This window comes from Mobula birostris, chromosome 1 (assembly GCF_030028105.1).
Source record: "Mobula birostris isolate sMobBir1 chromosome 1, sMobBir1.hap1, whole genome shotgun sequence".
NCBI lineage: Eukaryota > Metazoa > Chordata > Chondrichthyes > Myliobatiformes > Myliobatidae > Mobula > Mobula birostris.
Window position 1 is genome coordinate 166,145,887 of NC_092370.1, and position 21,464 is coordinate 166,167,350.

General features: G+C 39.8%; 1 protein-coding gene across 1 annotated transcript in view; it reads right to left on the reverse strand.

Annotated features, from left to right (window-relative positions):
* Nucleotides 1–21,464, reverse strand: part of LOC140208416 (regulator of G-protein signaling 6-like) — a 174,523-nt gene that overhangs the window by 43,865 nt on the left and 109,194 nt on the right. The window contains exons 5-11 of the mRNA XM_072277125.1: nucleotides 14,339–14,403; nucleotides 14,099–14,175; nucleotides 10,989–11,070; nucleotides 9,336–9,410; nucleotides 6,824–6,922; nucleotides 6,421–6,482; nucleotides 3,385–3,495 (exon numbers count right to left, since the gene is read on the reverse strand). Coding sequence (XP_072133226.1) covers nucleotides 3,385–3,495; nucleotides 6,421–6,482; nucleotides 6,824–6,922; nucleotides 9,336–9,410; nucleotides 10,989–11,070; nucleotides 14,099–14,175; nucleotides 14,339–14,403 — 571 coding nt within the window. The remainder of the gene's footprint in view (nucleotides 1–3,384; nucleotides 3,496–6,420; nucleotides 6,483–6,823; nucleotides 6,923–9,335; nucleotides 9,411–10,988; nucleotides 11,071–14,098; nucleotides 14,176–14,338; nucleotides 14,404–21,464) is intronic.

Sequence of the window (21,464 nt, forward strand, 5' to 3'; positions counted from 1 at the left end):
ACCTATCTTAGTATCATCTGCATACTTACTAATCCAATTTACCATCCCATCCTCCAGATCATTAATATATATGACAAACAACATTGGACCCAGTACAGATCCCTGAGCCACACCGCTACACACCGCTACACACCGTCCTCTAATCTGACACACTGTTAACCACCACTACTCTCTGGCGTCTCCCATCCAGCCACTGCTGAATCCATTTTACTACTTCGATATTAATGCCTAACGATTGAACCTTCCTAATTAACCTTCCGCGTGGAACCTTGACAAAGGCCTTACTGAAGTCCATATAGACAACATCCACCGCTTTACCCTCGTCAACTTTCCTGGTAACCTCATCAAAACATTCAATAAGATTTATCAAACATGACCTTCCACGCATAAATCCATGTTGACTGTTCCTAATCAGACCCTATCTATCCAGGTAATTATATATACCATCTCTAAGAATACTTTCCATCAATTTACCCACCACTGACGTCAAACTCACAGGCCGATAATTGCCAGGTTTACTCTTAGAACCCTTTTTAAACAATGGAACCACATGAGCAATACACCAATCCTCCGGCACCATCCCCGTTTCTAACGACATTTGAAATATTTCTGTCAGAGCCCCTTCTATTTCCACACTAACTTCCCTCAAGGTCCTAGGGAATATCTTGTCTGGACCCGGAGACTTACCCACTTTTATGTTCCTTAAAAGCGCCAGTACTTCCTCTTCTTTAATCGTCATACTTTCCATAACTACCCTTCTTGTTACCTTTACTTTACACAATTCAATATCCTTCTCCTTAGTGAATACCGAAGAAAAGAAATTGTTCAAAATCTCCCCCATCTCTTTTGGCTCCGCACATAGCTGTCCACTCTGATTCTCCAAGGGACCAATCCTATCCCCCACTGTCCTTTTGCTATTTATATAACTGTAGAAACCCTTTGGATTTATTTTCACCTTACTTGCTAAAGCTGCCTCGTATCTTCTTTTAGCTTTTCTAATTTCTTTCTTAAGATTCTTTTTACATTCTTTATATTCCTCGAGCACCTCATTAACTCCAAGCTGCCTATATTTATTGTAAATCCCTCTCTTTTTCAGAACCAAGTTTCCTATATCCCTTGAAAACCATGGCCCTCTCAAACTTTTAACCTTTCCTTTCAACCTAACAGGAACATAAAGATCCTGTACCCTCAAAATTTCACCTTTAAATGACCTCCATTTCTCTATTACATCCTTCCCATAAAACAAATTGTCCCAATCCACTCCTTCTAAATCCTTTCGCATCTCCTCAAAGTTAGCCTTTCCTCAATCAAAAATCTCAACCCTGGGTCGAGTCCTATCCTTCTCCATAATTATATTGAAACTAATGGTATTGTGATCACTGGACCCGAAGTGCTCCCCAACACATACCTCCGTCACCTGCCCGATCTCATTCCCTAACAGGAGTTCCAACACTGCCCCTTCTCTAGTTGGTACCTCTATGTATTGCTGCAAAAAACTACCTTGCACACATTTGACAAACTTCAAACCATCCAGCCCTTTTACAGAATGGGCTTCCCAGTCTATGTGTGGAAAATTAAAATCTCCCACAATCACAACCTTGTGCTTACTACAAATATCTGCTATCTCCTTACAAATTTGCTCCTCCAGTTCTCGGTCCCCATTAGGTGGTCTATAACACACCCCTATAAGTGTCACTACACCTTTCCTATTCCTCAATTCCACCCAAATAGCCTCCCTGGACGAGTCCACTAATCTATCCTGCCAGAGGACAGCTGTTATATTTTATCTGACAAGCAATGTAACACCTCTTGCGCCTCCTATTCTATCACACCTGAAGCAACGAAATCCTGGAATATTTAGTTGCCAAACACACCCCTCCTGCAACCACGTTTCACTAATAGCTACAACATCATATTTCCAGGTATCAATCCATGCTCTAAGCTCATCAACCTTTCTTACAATGCTCCTAGCATTAAAATAGATGCATTTAAGAAACTCTCCACCTTTTACTCTCTTTTTGTCCTTAATGGAGCAAACAACTTTGTTATCTTTTTCTTCCTTGTCCCCTACATCTTTGATCTGAGTGCTCCTGATCTCTTTCCCCTGCCTATCCTCCCTCACACACTGTCTACTAGCTTTCTCTATTTGTGAATTAACCTCCTCTCTCCTTGTCTCTTTCCCACCCCCCAACCATTCTAGTTTAAAGTCACCTCAGTAACCTTCGCAAATCTCCCCGCCAGGATATTGGTCCCCCTAGGATTCAAGTGTAACCCGTCCTTTTTGTATAGGTCACACCAGCACCAAAAGAGGTCCCAATGATCCAAAAACTTGAATCCCTGCCCCCTGCTCCAATCCCTCAGCCACGCACTTATCCTCCACCTCATTGCATTCCTACTCTCACTGTCACGTGGCACAGGCAGTAATCCCAAGATTACTACATTTGCGGTCCTTTTTCTCAACTCCCTTCTTAACTCCCTATATTCTCCTTTCAGGACCTCTTCCCTTTTCCTACCTATGTCATTGGTACCTATATGTACCATGACCTCTGGCTCCTCTCCCTCCCACTTCAGGATATCTTGGACGCGATCAGAAATATCCCGGACCCTGGCACCAGGGAGGCAAACTACCATCCAGATCTCCGGACTGTGTCCACAGAATTGCCTATCTGACCCCCTTATCTTTGAATGCACAACACATTGAACTTTGAAGTGAATGGGCTACAGCAACAGAAGGCCACAGACATACACTCAGTGGTCACTTTATTTGGTACAGGAGGTATCCAATAAAGTGGCCATTGAATGTATATTGCTAACATTCAAACTGCAATCTGCTACAGGGAGAAGACAGGAGAATTGGGTTGAAAAAAGTCAGCCAGGATTGAACAGGCCAGATGGCTTAATTCTTTTCCTATATCTTCTGATCGCAGCAAACTGGGTATCCAACAAGCACACCCAAAGCAGGTAAACTGCAACTTCTTTTCAATGGGCTGGTGAAATAGGCTGCCATATTACAGAATAAATGTAGTTCTCCTTGCAAAGAAGAGTACGGAGAGAAAATATAATTTTAAAAAACAAATTTTGAATCTTGTTAAATCTTCTAATAAATCTTCATCTTGAACTTATTTGAATATTGCATACAGACATGGTTTTATATTTTGAGTTTCTAGCAAGTATGCATCTTTAACCTTTCCCACTTTTGAAAGGATTGCAGTAATCCCTGGAATGGATTCCACATCAGATCTCAGGGGTGGAGCAGCAGGAACCCGTTATGTACCATATTCTCTTTCTAATAATCACTTTGCATTGATACGATGAGCTGAAAGTTAGTTCATCTTTTTATGTCATGACTTATCTCCTCCAATTAACAAATCCTTTTTTTTTTACCTGGCTTCTATGTCCCAGAATGTGCTGTCATCACTGATCCAAGGATTTGGAGGATCTTGTGGAGTCAGGAGGGGATCATATTCGAAATACTGCTCAGTGTAACTGACTAAACTGAAAATCAAAACACCAGAAAAGCATTAGTAAAAAGGAGGAATTACTGATGAAATCTAAAATCAGAACAGGAAGAGTTGGAATACTTAACAGGTCAGGCGGCATCTTTGGAGAGAAACAGAGATACGCTTTTTGAGTCAACGGAATTGGAAAAAGTTAGAGATGTAATATGTTTTATGCAAAAGCTGGAGAAAGGAATGGGGAATGATGAGGGGGAATCCGCAAAGGAGTGACGGTGCAAGTCATTAAGTGGTTGGAATGGAACAAGTAAGTTGCCAACAAAAATAAATCTCTTCAGAGGAGCTTTGAATAGAAAGAAGAGAATGTTACCAGAGCCAGATACAGCAGCAATGGTGTGATCTAAAGCTGTCTACCTGAACAATGAGGTAATGCTTCAGACACTTCTGTCAGATCTCATTAGCAGCGTGTTTAGGGCAGACAGAATAAAGTGGGTAGGTGGGGAACCACAGTGGCCAATAAACTCAAGGTCATGACTGCACATTGAATGGAGCTGTAGCTGGTACCCAGAATGCCTGTTCCCTTTAAGTTCACTGCCTTCACTGGAAAAATTATAACACAATGAAGATTGTAAAAAAATACATCAAGTAAATGTGTTTGAATATTAATAGGAGCAAAATAAAAATCTGAAGAATGTCCAAAGTCTGGAATTATCAAAGGGCTCTGGAATATAAACAAGTAAATAGGGAAATTGGTTTATTATTGTCACAGTGAAAAATATTATTTTGCATGATGTCCATACAGATCATTACACTCCAGGTGACCCAGGTTCAATTCCTGCCATGTGGGTTTCCTCCGGGTGCTCTGGTTTCCTCCCACAGTCCAAAGACATACTGGTTGGTAGGTTAATTGGTCACTGTAAATTGCCCTGTGATTAGGCTAGGTTTAAACAGGGGATTGTTAGGTGGCGTGGCTTGATGAGCTGGAGGGCCTATTCCGTGCTGTATCTCAATAAATACATAAATAAATCATCTGATCATATCAGTACATTGAGGTAGTACAAGGGGAAAGCAATAACAGAATACAGTTACAGAGGAAGTGTGGTTCAGGGAGACAGTAAGGTGCACGACAATAATGAGGTGGATTGTGAGGTGGATATTCCATCTTACTGGAAAAGTGGGCAGTGCAATAGCTTCAGCCTGGTGGCAAACACTCTCAGGCTTTTGTTTCATTTACCATAATCGCATTATTGAATATGAATGGCGGCATCAGCAACAGCTTTATAAAGTTGAAATTTCAAAAAATGTTCAAAATAGATTTATTATTAAAGTACGTGTATGAGATTCATTTTCTTGTGGGCATTCATCATAGAACATAGAAATACAAAAGAGTCAATGAAAAACTACACAAAGTGGGAAATATAAATGCACACTATTGTAAGTGAGTCTACCATTTTTACTGGAATGGATAGTGTGTCTTTAATAATTGGGACACTTCATTAGCACTTAAATCAGGCCTCACAATAGATGCTGGTGTTAATTTGGCTATTGATAGTAGTGAAATGGAGTCAACAGTTCTCAGCTCAGGAAGGTGCGCATGATAAATCAGGAGGAATAGGAAACCAGTTCCTCCTCCACCTACTGCAACCCACTGCCTGCCAGCCTGCAACAACACCATCAGCAACCTTTGTTAATCGTCATCTTATTCAGTACCTTTGCAAATGGCAACCTGAATCATTGCCACTCGACACATCACTCCTCTGAGACCTGGGCTGAAATATGCCGGCCCCATATATCACAATCTCCATCATCAGACCGCAGTCCAGGGATCAAACCATGACTTGGCTTGCCCCCTGCCCCATCCAGAGCTCATCCCAACCCCATCGCCTGACTGCAGCCGGGAAGGCTGTGCTGATGTACTGTTGGCAAGGAAATAAAGTTTGAAAAAGAATAATGAAGGCTTGTTGTTAATTATACAGTGTTAAGGGAGAGATGAGTGGTGGGGCCGAGATGCGTCTCTACCGAAGGAGGTGTAAGGAGTTCCTTTCCTCCACTGACCTGCAGGTCACCCTTGGGCAAGGTACAGCACCTGCTTAGCACCCGGATCAGGGTCACCTGATGCCAAGGGAGCAGCTGGTGGAATGTCGTATGAACAGCTGGTGCATATCACAAACCATTGACTCCAGGCAGATAATCTCTGAAGAATATTGATAATGGCTGGATTCACACATCTTGTAAAGTCACTGCCCAGAAGGAGGCAAAGGCAAACTATTTCGGTAGAAAAAATTGCCAAGAACAATGATGGTCATGGAAAGACCATGTCGCCCACATCATACAACACTGCACATAACGAACGAATGATCAGGGACAGAATTATGGCATTGGGACAACTGTTGTTTATGGCCGAAATGAGCTTTCTCCCACTTATCCCATCTAACCTTTTCACAATCTTTCTTATTCAGTCATACAATATGGAAGCAAGCTGTTGGTCCATCAAGTCCATATCAACCATAAGGCAGCTATTTACACTAAATGCATTTTATTTTCCCCACTTTCCCATCAACTCACCCCAGAATCCAACATTCATCTACATATCAGGGGGGATTATATGGTGGCTCATTCAGTTTACCAATCCGCATTTTTACAGATATGGGACGAAACAGGGAACACTTAAAGGTAGCCCACACAGTCACAGGGAGAATGTGGAAGCTAATCAGGGTGACGCTGGAGGCTCTGGTGCTGTGAGGTTACAGCTCTGAAAACCATGCCACCGTGCTTCCCTTATCCTGTTTCTTCTTATTTTCTTTATGGTAGTAAGTTCTAGAGTTTCTTACTCCACAGGATAAAGAAGTTTCCCTTGAATTTTCAGCTGAACTTATGGATGACTATCCTTTTTTCAGAACTACTTTGAAAATATCAGCCGATCAGACTTTTTTTTTGCAGGAACCTTACTGAGAAAAGCCCTTACCTTTCCGCTACTTTGGACATTTTTAAACAATGTCTGTCGAGCTGGAAATTCAAAAATGTTATCTGGAAGTAGAAAGAAATAGTCATTGAGACAGCACATTAGTGCAGTTCCAGCTACCACATACATCATACTTGAGGCCAACATTCTGACTATATATACAGTACATCCAATCCAAAATGTATGCATCAATAAATAAAACTTCATTTTATGCTGGAGGGACAAATCTGATTAATGCCATATAACAAATCACCTTCTGGCAATGCACTCAGGTTAGTTTGCAGGTTCAGTCTGTGAGAGCTCAGAAATTAGACTGACAGGTGAGCCAGGTAGATGTAGATTATGAAACTGACTGAGTATCCACATGTGCATTAACCGAGAATAGCTCTGTCTAGACTTACGTTACCTGTTTCTTCAGATCATCTTTTGCAGGTTTCTTAGCTGTTTGTGTGACTGTATGTGCAGGGCTGTGTGTCTGTAAATCTTCAGAAATCCCATACACTGACTGAAAGAAAAGAAAATACAGTAATGCAAATCACTAATATTTCATCATCAAATCGTGTCACAAAATGAGTGCTACTTTGTTCAAAATTATGAATTTCAAAGCGTGACCTAAGATCGCATCTCCAAAAGCCTGCTGCTTACAAATGATTATTGCCTTTGCAATATGTCATAACATGCCAAGGGAGTCATATAATCAACAGCTTATTTTTCACATTTTGCCAACAATATATCATATTGACTACTACTCCCTCGATTCCATTAGTATCAAAAAATCTATTGATTTCTGACTTGAATTCAGCAACAGAGCCATATCAACCCCTTTGCATAGAGCATTTTAAAGAAAACTCGGTCCTAAAGAAGCATCTGTCAGGTGTTTTAGAATTCTTTACCCTATGGATGTCCAATTGCTGAATATATCCAAAATACAATCCTTCAGTATTCTTACTTCCACTATTTCCAGAGATTTTTTATATGTCTGGATGTAGTTGTAGTGAATCTGAAAAAACTCAAGAACCATCGTCGTAAAGAGAGATTTCCTCCCACTATTTTATGCATCTATTGTTTCCGGTTTAAGATGGTTCTACCAAAGGCGTGCAACTGCTTATTGGTAGCTTTAAAGGCACGAAAATGACTAAAAACATTACTTATAACATCTTTTCCAAAGCGAATTGTGGTGAACTATTGCTGCAGACAGTGAGGAGGCAGGTGGAGGCGAGGCTGGTTTGGGGGATCAGCCGTGCTGATATTTGGTTGGGGGATGATGAACATTGTGAGGGACAACATGCCTGAGCCAGGGTCGCAGATGGAGTTGATATCACTGCTGGAGATGGAGTGAGCAATTTGGAGAGGAGTCGATGCGGAAGAGTTTCGATGCCTGGCCACCTAACTTGGCCGCAAGGCTGAATCGCTCCAAGTGCCAAGCTGATTTGGTAAGATCGAGAGTGGCTTTGGGCTGGCTGGCCCAAGCATATCATGGAGCTGTTGCTTGGATCCTACAACGAAGCACTATCCGTTGCGTGGATAATTTAAACACCGGCACAGATAGACTGGAAGCCCGATTATTGGGGCTGGAGGCGAGGGTCAGGCTGACTGTGCTTGCTCTCCCGTGTATGCTCATTCCTTTCTCCGTGGCGCTGAGGCTGTGAACTGATACAGTTGCCGTACATTTTTGCCCTGCTGGGGTGATGAACTGGGACCGAGGTTTGGCTTGGGCCTTCTCTGGCTGCTCTAAGAATGGTAGGATTCCACACCAGGTGTTTTTGAAAATACCTCTGTCCACATTAAAATGGGTATTTGGGCGAATCTCCTCCTACTGGGCATACACAGGACACATCTACAGAAAACAAGTGAAGAGGAAACGGTATACTATTTCCATTTTTGCGGCGGCGTTGTGTTATTTCCATTGGTCAAAAACTAGAATACCTACAACGGCAGTGAAAGAACGTTTTCAACAATGTCTTCGAGGAATACAAAGAAAATCTCCACTGGAAAAAGCGGAACGGACGACTTCTTTTGGACAGATGATGAAGTCGAGCTGCTTCTGCAAGTTATGGTGTTGGAGGTTGCGTTCAAGAAAACAATAAATGCCACGCTGCCACCACCGTCTGTTCCGGCACGTCATGACAGCGTTTTTAAAAAGCTGCGGTTACCCCGTACACACTACACCGCCCAACTGGCGCTTTCAGATTTACACACTCTGGAGAGCGTTTTAGAAAAGCTCTGTTTTCAGGCGAGGAAAACGCCGTTTCAGTGTGGATGGAGGGACCAAACGAAGAGAAAAAGCTTCGGTTACGGATTTATCCGGTCTCGTGTGGATGTAGCCTCAGTCTGGTTCAGGACACTGTTGGCTTGCTTCTATTGTTTGCATGATTTGTGTTTTCATTCTCACTTTCTCTGTCCAGTTGTTTGGCCTTTCTTTTTTTAAATCGGGTTATTCGGGCTGCCTGTAAGCAGACGGCTCTCAAGGTGTATAATTTATACATAAATGTGCTTTGAGTCATTGAAATATGGACAAATGTTTCTGTCAAAACTGCATGTTATTTGCATATTAATGCTTTCATTTAAAAAAATAAAAACACACCATTCTCTTGTACTTAAACACATACACACACAAAGATGAGGAAATCCTAAACAGAAGATTCCGTAATAAACAGCAATTAATTTATGAACAGAAGTGGTTCCATGCTTCACTAAGGAATGAAAACAGATGTTAAGTAGAATTTACTGTGTCGTTTTGGAAGCTCTTGTAGTTGTAGTTCTAGTTATCAGCACAACAGGGTTCTGACTGCTTCTAATCAAGGTTCCTGTTCCAGATCAGAGTGAAGAAAGCTGGAGTGGCAGGAAAATGTAGTGATTTGTTTTATTAGAATTTTACTACGCACACAGTAAATTATGAGCAGGCTGCTTGAACACACCTTTTTTACATTGTTGGGGTTTTTCATCCTACGACATTTCCTGATGTCCATTTCTGTGGTGTTCACACAGCCAGGCTGCAGAAAGGACAGCAAAGGAAAATTTTAGTAAAAGATCTTGTGAGAGTCAATGACCATTCGATTTTTCATTGCTAGTTATATTTCAATTTCCAGTCAATATCTTTACTATTTTCCTCCTTTCTACATCTGGAGGGACAAATCCTTGCATGTATATCAGTACCCTCCAATAGCCATAATGCATAAATGAGAATCAATCAAACTGTATATGCTGGATATCTGTAATAGAAACAGGACTTTTCTCTTACCCAAGTCAGATGTGAGTGATTTACAGCAATCTGATTGTAATTTCAAAATTATGAAAAGAGTTGTCAAAATTAGTAAGGAATAAGGCACTCATATTTAGATTGAAATTCCTTCACAGTAAAATATCCACATATCAAAATAATTACACAATGGAAGTAAGAACTTTGAGAGATAGAAATGAATATATAGCTTCACATAGAGTCAAGCAACATATAAACAGATCTTTTGGCACACCATTTCCACACTGACCATAAAGCACCCAACCATATTAAAACACTTTCCCTCTTGCAATCCTATCAACTTGTACCCAACCGAACTCTCCTGACTCTTACCCAACCCAACTCTCCTGCTGAACGTACACAAAGACAAATTTACAATAGCTAATTGCAGATGATGTAAGAAAAGCTAAAATACATCATTTAATTGCACTGGAGCATCACTTCAACCTGAGGAATCTTGATGGGTTGGAAGTGGAGAAAATGTTTCCCCTTGTGGGAAAATCCAAAATTACGGGTTACTTTCTAAAACAAATGGTCACCTATTTAACAGAAATGAGGTGATTTTTCTCCTCGTCCAGAGAGTCTTGAATCTTTGGAACTCTCACCCCCAAGGCAATGGAAACAGTACTAGTGAATATTTTTAAAATAGAGGTAGACAGGTTTTTGAAAAGGTGAAAGATTTTTGGAGGTAGGCAGCAATGCGGAGCTGAGATTACAAGCAGATCAATTCCAGTCTTATTGAATGGTGGATCAGGTTTGAAGGGCCGAATGTTAAAAGGCCCGAACAGATTAGGTATGGCAAAGTTATTTCCCATGGTAGGGGAGTCTACTTCAGGATTGAAGGACATCCATTTAGAACAGAAATGCAGAGAAACTACTTTAGTCAGAGAGTGGTAAATCTGTGGAATTTGTTGCCATGAGCGGTTGTAGAGGCCAAGACATTGGGTGCATTTAAGGCAGAAATAGATAGGTTCTTGATTAGCCAGGGCATCAAAGGGTATGGGGTGAAGGTAGGGTAGCGGGGATGACTGAAAGAATTGGATCAGCCCATGATTGAATGGCGGAGCAGGCTCGATGGGCCAAATGGCCTACTTCTGCTTCTATATCTTATGGACCTAGCATTTTGTGCGTGTTGCCTTGGATTTCCAGCATCTGCAGATTTTTTCATCCATGTATTTCTGTCAACTTTAATTTATGGTCTAAAATCAGCACATTTATATTTATGATATAATTAGGAAGTTCAGCTGAGGCTCCTTGCTTAGTAGCATAGAGCTTGGAATTGTGACTTTATCAAATACTCAAGGAATTCTTGTAAAAATTCAGATATACTCACAACTGGTCGGTGGACATCCCAGAATGCTCTTTCTTGACTGTCTAGGATCTTACGTTCCGTTTTATCCTTCTTTCTGTCAATTCTAAAGGAAAATGATATCAACTTCCAAAGGAAACGCTACATTTACAGGACTGCTATTTCATGGTTGGAATTAATCCTTGCAAAAATAACAGTTATTGAAGTTCAACAGTGTTTCTCCTTCACAAATTATCTTCCGTTCTGTCTGAGATGAGTAATGAAATTAAGTCAGAGTGTACATACTTGTCAACCACCTCCTTTCTATTCTCTATACTGCATCACTACATTGTCCTTCCCCTCAAGTATCCATTATGTTATGGACTTGTGGTGCCCAATTTTCCCAAGTCCAAATAAATGGGGCCAGGACTTACACTAGACAAGAAAGTATGGGAAATATCCAACACATTATCAGCCTGAAATGAAAACGTTGCTCCTCTCTTCAGAAATGCTACCTGGACTGTGGAGTATCTCCATTATTTTCTGTGTTATTATTGTTCTTGAAAAACTTAGCTGATGATAAATCTAAATTAGTGTCTTGGATAGTTTAAGTTCACAAAGGTAGTAAACCTAAATCTCGAATCAACCTTTAAATAAGATTAATGTTTATTATTCCTAATAAAAGTCACTTGACATTTTCTAGAGGAGAATATAGCTAATATGAAATGTCTTAAACACAATTTAGTGAGATCTGAGGAAACCCCTGACTATTGAAGATTCAATGGGAAAAGGGTAAGGGCTTTTCTCCTTTCCGTTGCCTGAAATTAAGGAGTGAACATGGGTGGGAAGTAATGCACAATGAGCAGCTAGCAATGGAAGTTCTCATTCATTGTGGATACAAAGAAAGGTGAGATTGAATCAACATATATGCTGTGATTGGGAGATGTTCTCTTCCAGACTGATGGTACGGGATAGTGGAGCGTGTGTGAGAAAAACCTGCTTCTTGTTTTACTTATGTTCTGTGGATGCTGCTCTCATAATGTATTGGCCATCAATCATTTTCTTTAATAACAACAGTTGGAGACTAGGTCTAAGATACATTTTCCATAGTCAGTTTCTCTAGGTATCTAGAAAACAATCTTGTATAGCCATGAATTCATCCTCCATGTTATTATTACTAATCTGACCTATCCAGTCTCAATGTGAAGTAAAGATCTCACAATTACTGTATTATACCTGTTATACCCATCTCTAATTTCCTGATTTATGCCACGCCAGACATGACAACTACTATTTTGTAGTCTATAAGTAACTCCCATCACAGTTTGGTGCGTCTGAGCTCCACTTAAAATGAGTTTAATTCTACATGATGACCTGCTGAGCCAAGATCGCTTCTCAATACTGCAATGTTCTCATCTTTCATTAACAGTACTACCCCTTGTTGGATCTGACTGTTTAATTGTCATTTTCTTTGCAGTTTAACAATTATCTACTTGCATTTTAAGTAGTTCTTATATGCATAACAGTTTAATATGCCTCTAGATGCTATACAAGTATAAATATGAAAACTTCTTTGTACTTCATTAAGTGAATAGGTGTTTTCTCATTAGTTATTTTTACTGCAGTATTGATTAAGTATTTTCTAATTGGTTTATTATTATCTATAGATTTGAATGGAATTTTCTTATCTGCGGGTATAAACATAGCTATTCTATGCTAGGCACTATCCTTACTTTCTCTTTTCTTTAATCTTAGCTTTTCCTGTCACTATCTGTTCTGTTTCCTTCATTCTATCAATTCTTAATAAAACAATCGTGAAGCAGAAGTTTTGTGCCTCCTTCCTGACTTCTAAAAGAACCTTGAATCACAAGGCCAAAATCCATCACCTTCCTCCTTTTCATTTTTGACTGTCCTTCATAAATGTTGAACAACTTTGAATATTCATCTACTAGCTTTGGTTGTTCTGCAGCCGAAAGTTTCCTCAACAACAATTATATCATAATGGTTTACTCGTATGTGTCAGTAATTCATCATCTTTATTGTGAATGTTGTGTGCATTTATATAAAGTATCTTTAATTTTGTTCTTTTAACATATTTCAATATTATGCCCCTAGTTACTGATTGCCTGTGTTTTGCCTCTTTATTTAGTGTACTCCTTTTATAACTCTTGTTATTGTCCTTCCTGAATTCCCTCTGAGATTCCCATCACTTTAGTTTAAGCCCCAGTAAAAGTCCTGGAAACCTTCAATTCCACATCCCCATCCTCTTCTTCTACCTTCTCCCGCAAGAGAATATTGGATCTGGTCCTGTTAAAGTGAAAAGAACTGACTTGTAATGGCCCCACTTTCTCTAGAGAAAGTCCCAGTGTTTCAGAAATCTGAAACCCTCCTTTCTGTACCATCTTTTCAGCTATTATTTATTTGCTCTGTCTTCCTATTTCTATATTTGTTAGCACAACTCCAGAGAGTAATCCTGGATTTGCTTTCTATTGCAAAAGAAATGCCTGTCTGCTCACCTAGCTAATAAATCCACTAATACTACTGTTCTCTCACTCTCTTTCTGCTCCTGTGAATCTGGGCGGATCATGTCAGCACTTTCTTGCTCTGACTATGATGTTCCCTAGGATAAAAAAATAATGCAAGGAAATGTATTTTGTGGTTAATAGGTTAAAGCCAATTAACCCAGCAGAAGCTCAACTGAATGGCAGTAAAATGTTTTCCTTGCTTTTCTGAAATGACTTGTACATTCAAAGTTATAAGTGTCCATCATTTTCCAAGTATTACATAAAAACATCAATGAGTCACAAATCTTAAATTGAACACTTGAAGACAGGAATCCCAGTTATTTCTTGCTCCTTTTTATTCTGGGTTTGCAAGCAAGACCAGGTAACCTAGAAAGACTTGCTGTCAATCAACTGGGTAAACTCTAATTGACTTCAGGTCATATCCAGGGGCAATTCCCCAGGGGCAGTCCTGAACACAGCTAAATATTATAATCATGTTCTGGTTATCAGTTAAATATTATAATCATGTTCTGGGCTCAGATCATATAAAAGTAATGGCATATGAGATCAGCTTGCACACGTAATAAGAGATCTGTTATTTTCTAATGTTTATGTTCACTTTATATATTCACAAAGTTGAGAGTTACGTACTTTACTTGGGCCTCTGCTTGCATAAAGATGAACTCCCACTTTCTTGCAAAAGCTCGTTGCAACCTGGCCAAATTTTCCTGTAGAATGAACAGTCGTTGAGTTACAACAGAAAACAGGTTTCAGCTTTTTATTGTTAATATATGTCGGTGCAAGGTCTGAATAGAATCCACGCTGTGGTGTTCAAAATAAATGATTGGTGTTACAATATCACAATGCTGATTATAAAATTAGTATACCTACGGCTTCATAATCTGCAAGTTCCAGTCTTGCTTTGTTCTGCATTGTCCGCTTGCACAGGTAGATCGCTATGATGGTTAAAAAAAGATGAAACAATCAATTACCTTCTTAAAATATATACTTCTTCCTTTCCAGAAATAATTCCAATTAATTGTTTTTTTTTGTTATAACAAATGCAAGGTGTATTGTATAAGCGTCCTCTTCAAAGCCATCTACTTTCTCCAAGAAGATGTGAAATTTAACTTTTATAATATTTCTGGCCATCACACAAATCCCAGGGCTGAAAAAATTCTGATAATGCACCTAATTTGTTCTTTGAAAATGTAAGTGGTTTGTTTACCTCAAAAACTGAAGGGGATCCCATACCAGTTCAAGGGCTGAGGTACAGAACATAAGCATGACCACGACTTCAGTGTCCATAGTTTATTGAGTAAGGGGGTGATTTTATTTTGAAAGTGCAATTATTGAATTTAGTTTAAATGTTAGATCTTGTTAATCCTGTAACTTACATATTTACTGGTAAAATAATATTATGAAGAATGCCTTTAGTCAACCAGGTGAGTAGATATTCAGTTGAAATTGATTAACAAAAGATATTTCACTCAAAACTACCAGAACTTGGGGATAAAAATCTGTAGTTTCTGTTAAGACACAATATATTTTAGCCAAGGCACAGTGCTCAATGTGTGTAGTGTCTATTAATTGTGGATTTTGAGAAAGAGATTTTGGTGAGTTATACACTAACTGCGTGGCTCAGAGATTGAAATGGGAAGAATGGATTTTAATTCATGAGGCACTGACACCAGTAGTGAGTAAAGAGGCAATTGCTCCACTAGGACAGACTTCACTCGAATCAAGCCAGGATCTCCAAGTTAACAAATAGGGTAACTATAATCCTAGATAAAGCTCTAAGCTAATAAGGCATTAGTAGGGGGTAGGGGAGAGGGGGATTCTGGTGAGGAGAAATTTTGGTGAATTCAGCTGAGCTGATACTGTAGAGGGACAAAATGGGTGATGACAATGGATTTCAGCAAGTCTTTCGATAAGATACCCTATGCAAGGCTTATTAAGAAAGTAAGGAGGCATGAGATCCAAGGGGACATTGTTTTCTGGATCCAGAACTGGCTTGCCCACAGAAGGCAAACAGTGGTTGTAGACGGGTCATATTCTGCATGAAGGTTGGTGACCAGTGGTGTAGAAACCATACAAAAACTACAGCACAGAAACAGGCCTTTAGACCCTTCTTGGCTGTGCAGAACGATTTTCTGGCTAGTCCCACTGACCTGCACACAGACCATATCCCTCCATACACCTCCCATCCATGTATCTGTCCAATTTATTCTTAAATGTTAAAAAAGAACCCGCATTTACCACCTCGTCTGGCAGCTCATTCCACACTCCCACCACTCTCTGTGTGAAGAAACCCCCACTAATGTTCCCTTTAAACTTTTTCCCCCTCACCCTTAACCCATGTCCTCTGGTTTTTTTCTCCCCTTGCCTCAGTGGAAAAAGCCTGCTTGCATTCACTCTATCTATACCCATCATAATTTTATATACCTCTATCAAATCTCCCCTCATTCTTCTACGCTCCAGGGAATAAAGTCCTAACTTATTCAACCTTTCTCTGTAACTGAGTTTTTCAAGTCCCAGCAACATCCTTGTAAATCTTCTCTGCACTCTTTCAGCCTTATTAATATCCTTCCTGTAATTTGGTGAACAAAACTGAACACAATACTCCGGATTCTGCCTCACCAATACCTTATGCAACCTCATAACATTCCAGCTCTTATACTCAATACCTTGATTAATAAAGGCCAACGTACCAATGTACTTCAGGGATCTGTTCTGGGACCCCTATTCTTTGTGATTTTTATAAATGACCTGGATGAGGAGGTGGAGGGATGGGTTAGTAAATTTGCTGATGACAAAGGTTGGGGGTGTTGTGGATAGTGTGGAGGGTTGTCAGAGGTTACAGCAGGACATTGATAGGATGCAAAACTGGGCTGAGAAGTGGCAGATGGAGTTCAACCCAGGTAAATGTGAGGTGGTTCATTTTGGTAGGTCAAATATGATGGCAGAATATAGTATTAATGGTAAAACTCTTGGCAGTGTGGAAGATCAGAGGGATCTTGGGGTCTGAGTCCATAGGACACTCAAAGTTGCTGCGCAGGTTGACTCTGTGGTTAAGAAGACATATGGTGCATTGGCCTTCATGGGATTGAGTTTAGGAGCTGAGAGATAATGTCACAGCTATATAGGATCCTGGTCAGACCCCAGTTGGAGTACTGTGCTCAGTCTTGGTCGCCTCACTGTTTGAAGGATGTGGAAACCATAGAAAGGGTGCAGAGGAGATTTATAAGGATGTTGCCTGGATTGGGGAGCATGCCTTATGAGAATAGGTTGAGTGAACTTGGCCTTTTCTCCTTGGAGCAACGAAGGATGAGAGGTGACCTGATAGAGGTGTATAAGATGATGAGAGGCGTTGATCATGTGGATAGTCAGAGGCTTTTTCCCAGGGCTGAAATGGCTAGCACGAGAGGGCACAGTTTTATGGTGCTTGGAACTAGGTACAGAGGAGACGTCAGGGGTTAGTTTTTTACGTAGAGTGGTGAGTGTGTGGAATGAGCTGCCGGCGATGGTGGTGGAGGTGGATACAATAAGGTCTTTTAAGAGGCTCCTGGATAGGTACACGGAGTTTAGAAAAATAGAGGGCTATGGGTAAGTCTAGTAATTTCTAAAGTAAGTAAATGTCCGGCACAGCTTTTTGGGCCAAAGGGCTATTGTGCTGTAGGTTTTCTATGTTCTATGTTCTACAACCAGAGTCTGCCAGGAAGGGGCAGATATACAAATACACATCTGCAATGAAACTCAGAGCAGGAAAAAGTGGCATAAAAACTAAACTGAAGACTCTTTATCTGAATGCATGTTGCATTAGGAACAAGACAGATGTACTGTAGACAAAAACGAAGCAATACATGGGTACAATCTAAAAGCAATTACAGAGATGAGGTTGTGAAACAAACTGGATTGAAAATTAATTTTAAAAAATGCTTGACTGTTAATTAGAAATAATTAGTAGTATTGATAATAATCTGTGGGATAAAAAACGTTAGCTTGGAAAACCAGGATGTAGAATTGGTTCAGGTAAACTGGAAGGTACAGAAAAAACTGTATTATTGGATGTGTCCATCAGTCCCCAATCAGCTGAGGTAAAATCGAGCTCAGTATAAATCATAAAGTTAGACACACTGATTACAAGGGTAAGGCAGAGTTTATGGATCTTAAGTCTACAAACTAGCAGTGAAAGTGGAAAAAGCGAAATTCATAGAGTGTAGAAAAGAGGGTGTACAAGAGAAGATTATAAAAGCTATCTGAAAAATACAGTGATTAACAAAAGTTAATGTGGGTCCTTAACAGACTGAAACAGGAAAAATTATATCGAGGAATAAGAAAAATGATGGAGAAATTATTCAGATATTTTGTGATTTTGTAAAAGACACAGCAGATCTTTGAAAATAGTAAACAGCCATTTGGAGTGAATGAGAAGCTGGAAGAAATTTACTTCAGATTAAAAATGGGGAAAGGTGATCTATATCCAAAAGTTTGAAAAAGATGCTGTAGATTGAGATTTCATTTACAGACAGCAAACAGAGTAATAATAAAAAAGAACATTTTATTTCTGTAGGGCTGTGGCAACAGGAACAATGGAACAACTAAGGTTGGGTCTCCATTGGTTAACCGTGTAATACTTAGATGAAGGCCAAGTGTAATGTACCCAGATCCGTTGTTGATAGAAAACCATGTGCCATTGTGGAATGCGAGGAAGATGCAGAATAGATTTTTGGTGGGTGGAGGGTGGAAAGATAGATGGCCTAACTGAAAGGACCATGATAATTCAGATGGAATATGATGTGGAAAACTGTTGAGAAAAATAGGAATGTATGATATATTTTAAATGGTGAGAAACTGAAATATGTTTTATGTTCAGAGCAACCAGGCTTGCCCATGAATCAGTGAAAGTTAGCATGCAGATACAGCAAGAAATTCGGAAGGTAAATCGTAGTACATCCTTGATTGCAAGTGGATACGAGTCCAAAGGTAGTTCAGCATTTAACTGCAATTACCCAGTAATTTATAAGACTTCATTTGGAATATAATGTCTAGTCTCCCTACTAAAGGAAGGGTATACTTGTAACAGTAATATTCTCCAGATTGCTTCTTGGTATAAGGGAGCTAGAGTGGGGGAAATGCTTATCCTATGAAGAAAGATTAAGCAGATAGGATCTATATCAGTGATTCCTAATGGGGGCGGTTACGTGTCCTAAGGGGGTGTTAGGGGAAGTAGGGGTCATCGGAGGGCATTCAAGGTTCTTGGGAGGGCCATAAGTGGCACCCTAACTTAAGGCACAAGAGTTGTCCAACTAGTTGTTGAGCAAGCACTTCCAAAAAAATAAGCAGGAGGCACTGAGACACCGGAAGAACCATAGCTCTGCAGGCAGTGTCACAACATGTCCGAAACTCGGCAATTTCATCTGACCTTGCCAACGAAACGTACATTATTGGGGATGCAGAAATTGGCAGCCAGGGTGCTCAACAGTTCCCCTTGACTTGCGGCACTGAACAAGCTCATGCAATTTAACAGCTGGTAAGTCAAGTACACCCTCTCAATTTTCTCTACAGGTCTACGGAAATAGGTTGCAGAACAATACAGTGCTGGCCAAACCAAATGTCTAATGAAGCCATGAAACCATCAAGATTGCAGGAACACTTCCGTAAAAGACACCCTGAAAAGGCTACTTATGGTAATCATTATGGAAGATGAAAAAAGTATTTGAAAAGCATTGTACACTCAAGTCATTTGCCACAAAAGTTAAAAATGACCTTGATAGTGGTCTCATTGTTTCTTATAACGTTTCAAAAATGATAGCAGTGTGAAAAATCTCATATAATTGGTGAAAGATGAATAATGCTCGCTGTATCAGAAGTGCTCACCACTCTTCTCAAAATGGATGCCAGTATTTTAAAATCAATTCCTCCGAGTAATAACTTTGTAGCTTATCGTACTGACGAAATGAATGAAGACGTTGAGTATCAACTATGCACAGAGCTACAAAAAACAGAATTTGAGATACAAATGGATGAGTCAACTGTACAAGACAACGAAGCAATGCTAATGGAATATGTGCAGTTCATCAAAAATGGATAAGTGTATGAAGAGATTCTCTTTTGTAAAAAGTTAAAAACAAATAGCAAAAGAGAATCAATCTAAGATGATCTCAAAATATATATTGAGGATAAAAGTATTCCAATTAGGAATATGATTTCTTGTGCAGAAGATGGAGCGGCATATATGACAGGTCACCATGCTGGCATTTTATGAAAAAAGAAATTCCAAGTTTGTTTGCAATCTATTGTGTAATTCACCATCAACATCCCTCAGCCAAAAACCTCAGCCAGTGACTTCTTTCAGGCACGACTCTTGTAATATCTGCTATCAACAAAATTAAAGCTTATCCATTAAATAGCAGAATATTTCACCAGATATGCCAAGATAACGAAGTAGAGTTTGAATGCTTGCATCTTCATGCTGAAGTGCATTAGCTGCCAAACAGCTGCTGCTTCAAACATTTCTTTGAACTTTTTGACACTGTGGTTAAATTTTTGCTCGAAGTTGACAATTCTTGAAAAACAAGATTGACTTCTACGTGGAGATGGGGCATATCTAGCTGATCTGTATGACAAAATGAACTTTCTAAATATGAAACTGCAGGCTGAGAATTTTAATTGAATCACGCAAGAAGTGCAGTGTCCTGTTTTATTGGAAAATTGGAAGCAAAACATTGAGAAAAGAATGTTCTCACAGTTTCCCTGCATGGAAGGTATGGCACACTCTTTCAGAGACAGTGATTTGCAAGAGTACTGCTTACACCTGCAGTCACTGAAGAAGCATCTTCAGAATTGATTCTAGGCTTTGAACAATCTTGAAATTCTGGACGGGGTAACTAACTCATTTCTTTGCAAGGTCGAGGAACAGGAAGTGAGCTTCCAAGAAATTATCGAGATTCAGCATGATGAAGAAACAAAAATGTTTTTCAAAAATGTTAGCCTGTCACAACTTGAACCAGATACTTTAACTCTTGCTAAGAACCATCAAGTTCAAGGGTCAAATTGTTATTGAAGCTACTGTACAGTGCACAGGTACTGCGTAAGCTAGGCATAAAGACAAATAAAAATTTAAATCAGTATCATCTTGCTCATGTTAGCATATGGCAAACATGTTTTTACATTATGGGGGTGCTGGAAAGTATGTTGAGCCGAAGAGGGGCCTTGGCAAGTATGGAGGTGCTTTAGGGGAGCATTGGCAAGTATGGAGGTGCTTTAGGGACCTTGGCAAGTATGGAGGTGCTTTAGGGGCATTGGTAAGTATGGAGGTGCTTTAGGGGCATTGGTAAGTATGGAGGTGCTTTAGGGGCATTGGCAAGTATGGAGGTGCTTTGGGGCATTGGCAGGTATGGAGGTGCTTTAGGGGCATTGGCAAGTATGAAAGTGCTTTAGGGGAGCATTGGGCTAAAAAAGGTTGGGAAACACTGACCTATATTCTCTTAGATCAACGAGAGTTGAGTTATACAAAATGTGAGCTGGGTTTGAAAGACCATATGAAGAAATAATGTTCTGGGATGCCCTGAACCTAGGGTCACTATCTCAAAATAAGAGATAACAATAGAGTTTCTAGTCTTTAATTGAAGAATAAGTGGCTCAGCAAAATAAGTGCAAGTTAGTCTGTCTCTTCTGGAGGTGGCGTGGCAACTCTGTTTGTCAAATGTTTCATCCTGTTAGTTTTTTTCTCTTTTGAAGAATGGGCTACATAGCTGTGAACAGAATTGCTGTATTGATTTGTAGCTATTTGATAATAAATGAGTGGTGTACTTGGTTAGTTGCACTTTCATAAATTCCTCTGCACGTGAGTACTTCATGTACATTGCCATCTTGTGAATGCATTGTGTCAGTTTTAAAGGTTGGCAATGTTAAACCTGATAAAGGATGATATTAGTGTTAGAAATTATTATTTAGGTATGCAGTATGTACTTTTACACTTTTTGGCAGTTGTTGAATAGAATGACAATTGAAA